At 55.7% G+C, this 1,173-nt stretch overlaps 1 protein-coding gene across 1 annotated transcript in view; it reads right to left on the bottom strand.

Annotated features, from left to right (window-relative positions):
• Positions 1-1,173, bottom strand: part of LOC101856100 (probable serine carboxypeptidase CPVL) — a gene marked incomplete in the record, with an annotated part of 7,568 nt that continues 6,395 nt past the window's right edge. The window contains 1 exon segment of the mRNA XM_035969959.1: positions 1-1,157. Coding sequence (XP_035825852.1) covers positions 23-1,157 — 1,135 coding nt within the window.

Genomic DNA, 1,173 nt, shown 5'->3' with positions numbered 1-1,173 from the left:
CATACACAATTTCCGCCAGGGCTTAGGTGAATAGAAAATATCCGAATAAAACAACAGACCACACAGCATAACAAATGGACGAGGCGATACGTTCTGATGAGGAGGAGGGTGAGGAGGAGGAGGGGGAGGAGGAGGAAGAAGAATTAGAGGAAGAAGAGGACAAAGAAAAAGAGAAGGAGGAGGGGGAGGAGGAGGAGGGTGGAGTGCTGGATTCAGAAGAGGAGGAGGAGGGAGGATCTGGACCGAGACAGCCCTGAAAGACGAACGCTTTGATCATCTTGAGGGAGGCGTCCGGCCGATCGTACGGCGTGTTGTGACCCGCCCCGTGGACTATGACCCTGCACAGGTCACCCACCCTGGTGTAGTATCCCAGGAGCGTGTCCCCTTCCCGCCACACCTCGCGCGTGCTGCCGTTATAAGTGGCCTGGAGTGACCACGGGGTGGACAGCAGCGCCTCTTCCGTCATCACGGCGCTCACGATAGCGTCGTAGTTCCCGTTAAACAACAGCACCTTGTAGTTGTCCATGAGGACGGCCAGCTCTCGCTTGGTGCTCCGGAAGCCGTCTAGGAAATACCACACGAGGAGCGCCGTGTTGATGGACCGGAAGTCCGTCCTAGTTCCCACGTGCAGCTGTCTGCGCATGTCCGGGGACGTCATGATGTGATTCACCACCTTCTCGTATCGCAGTCGATCCATGTGGTTCACAAAGTTATACAGATTGATTCCTCTCCTGATCTGAAGAGGGAACATCACTTCTGCAACGGAAGAAAAAGTTTCGTTAACCAACCCCGTGAGGAGGTAATCCTGGTACAGGTCTCTAACAGCTGACGTCATATGACACAGATCGCTGTGGCTCAAGATACCCAAAGCGTAGGGCAGCTTGAAGAAGCTCTCCAGCATTGTGGGCGGGTCGAAAAAAGCCCCGCCCACGTACACGCCCACCAGCGGGAGAACATGTGAGCCAGCCACGATGTCTTGGTGGAGTTTGTAGGCCAGGGCTGGCACATACTTGCCGGCGTATGATTGGCCCCCGAGGTAGAGTGCTCGCTGGTGTAGCCAGGGGAAGAGGGCGTAGAACTGGTGGATGAAGGTGTAGAGCTCTTCGGTGTACTCGTCCTGGTCTTTGGGGTAGGTGGCGGAGCCGCTGGATGAGAAACTGGATACACAAGGGT

The sequence above is a fragment of the Aplysia californica genome, unplaced genomic scaffold (assembly GCF_000002075.1).
Source record: "Aplysia californica isolate F4 #8 unplaced genomic scaffold, AplCal3.0 scaffold00202, whole genome shotgun sequence".
In the NCBI taxonomy this organism is placed as follows: domain Eukaryota; kingdom Metazoa; phylum Mollusca; class Gastropoda; order Aplysiida; family Aplysiidae; genus Aplysia; species Aplysia californica.
Note: the sequence above shows the minus strand (reverse complement) of the source record. Positions and strands in the feature narration are given on the sequence as shown.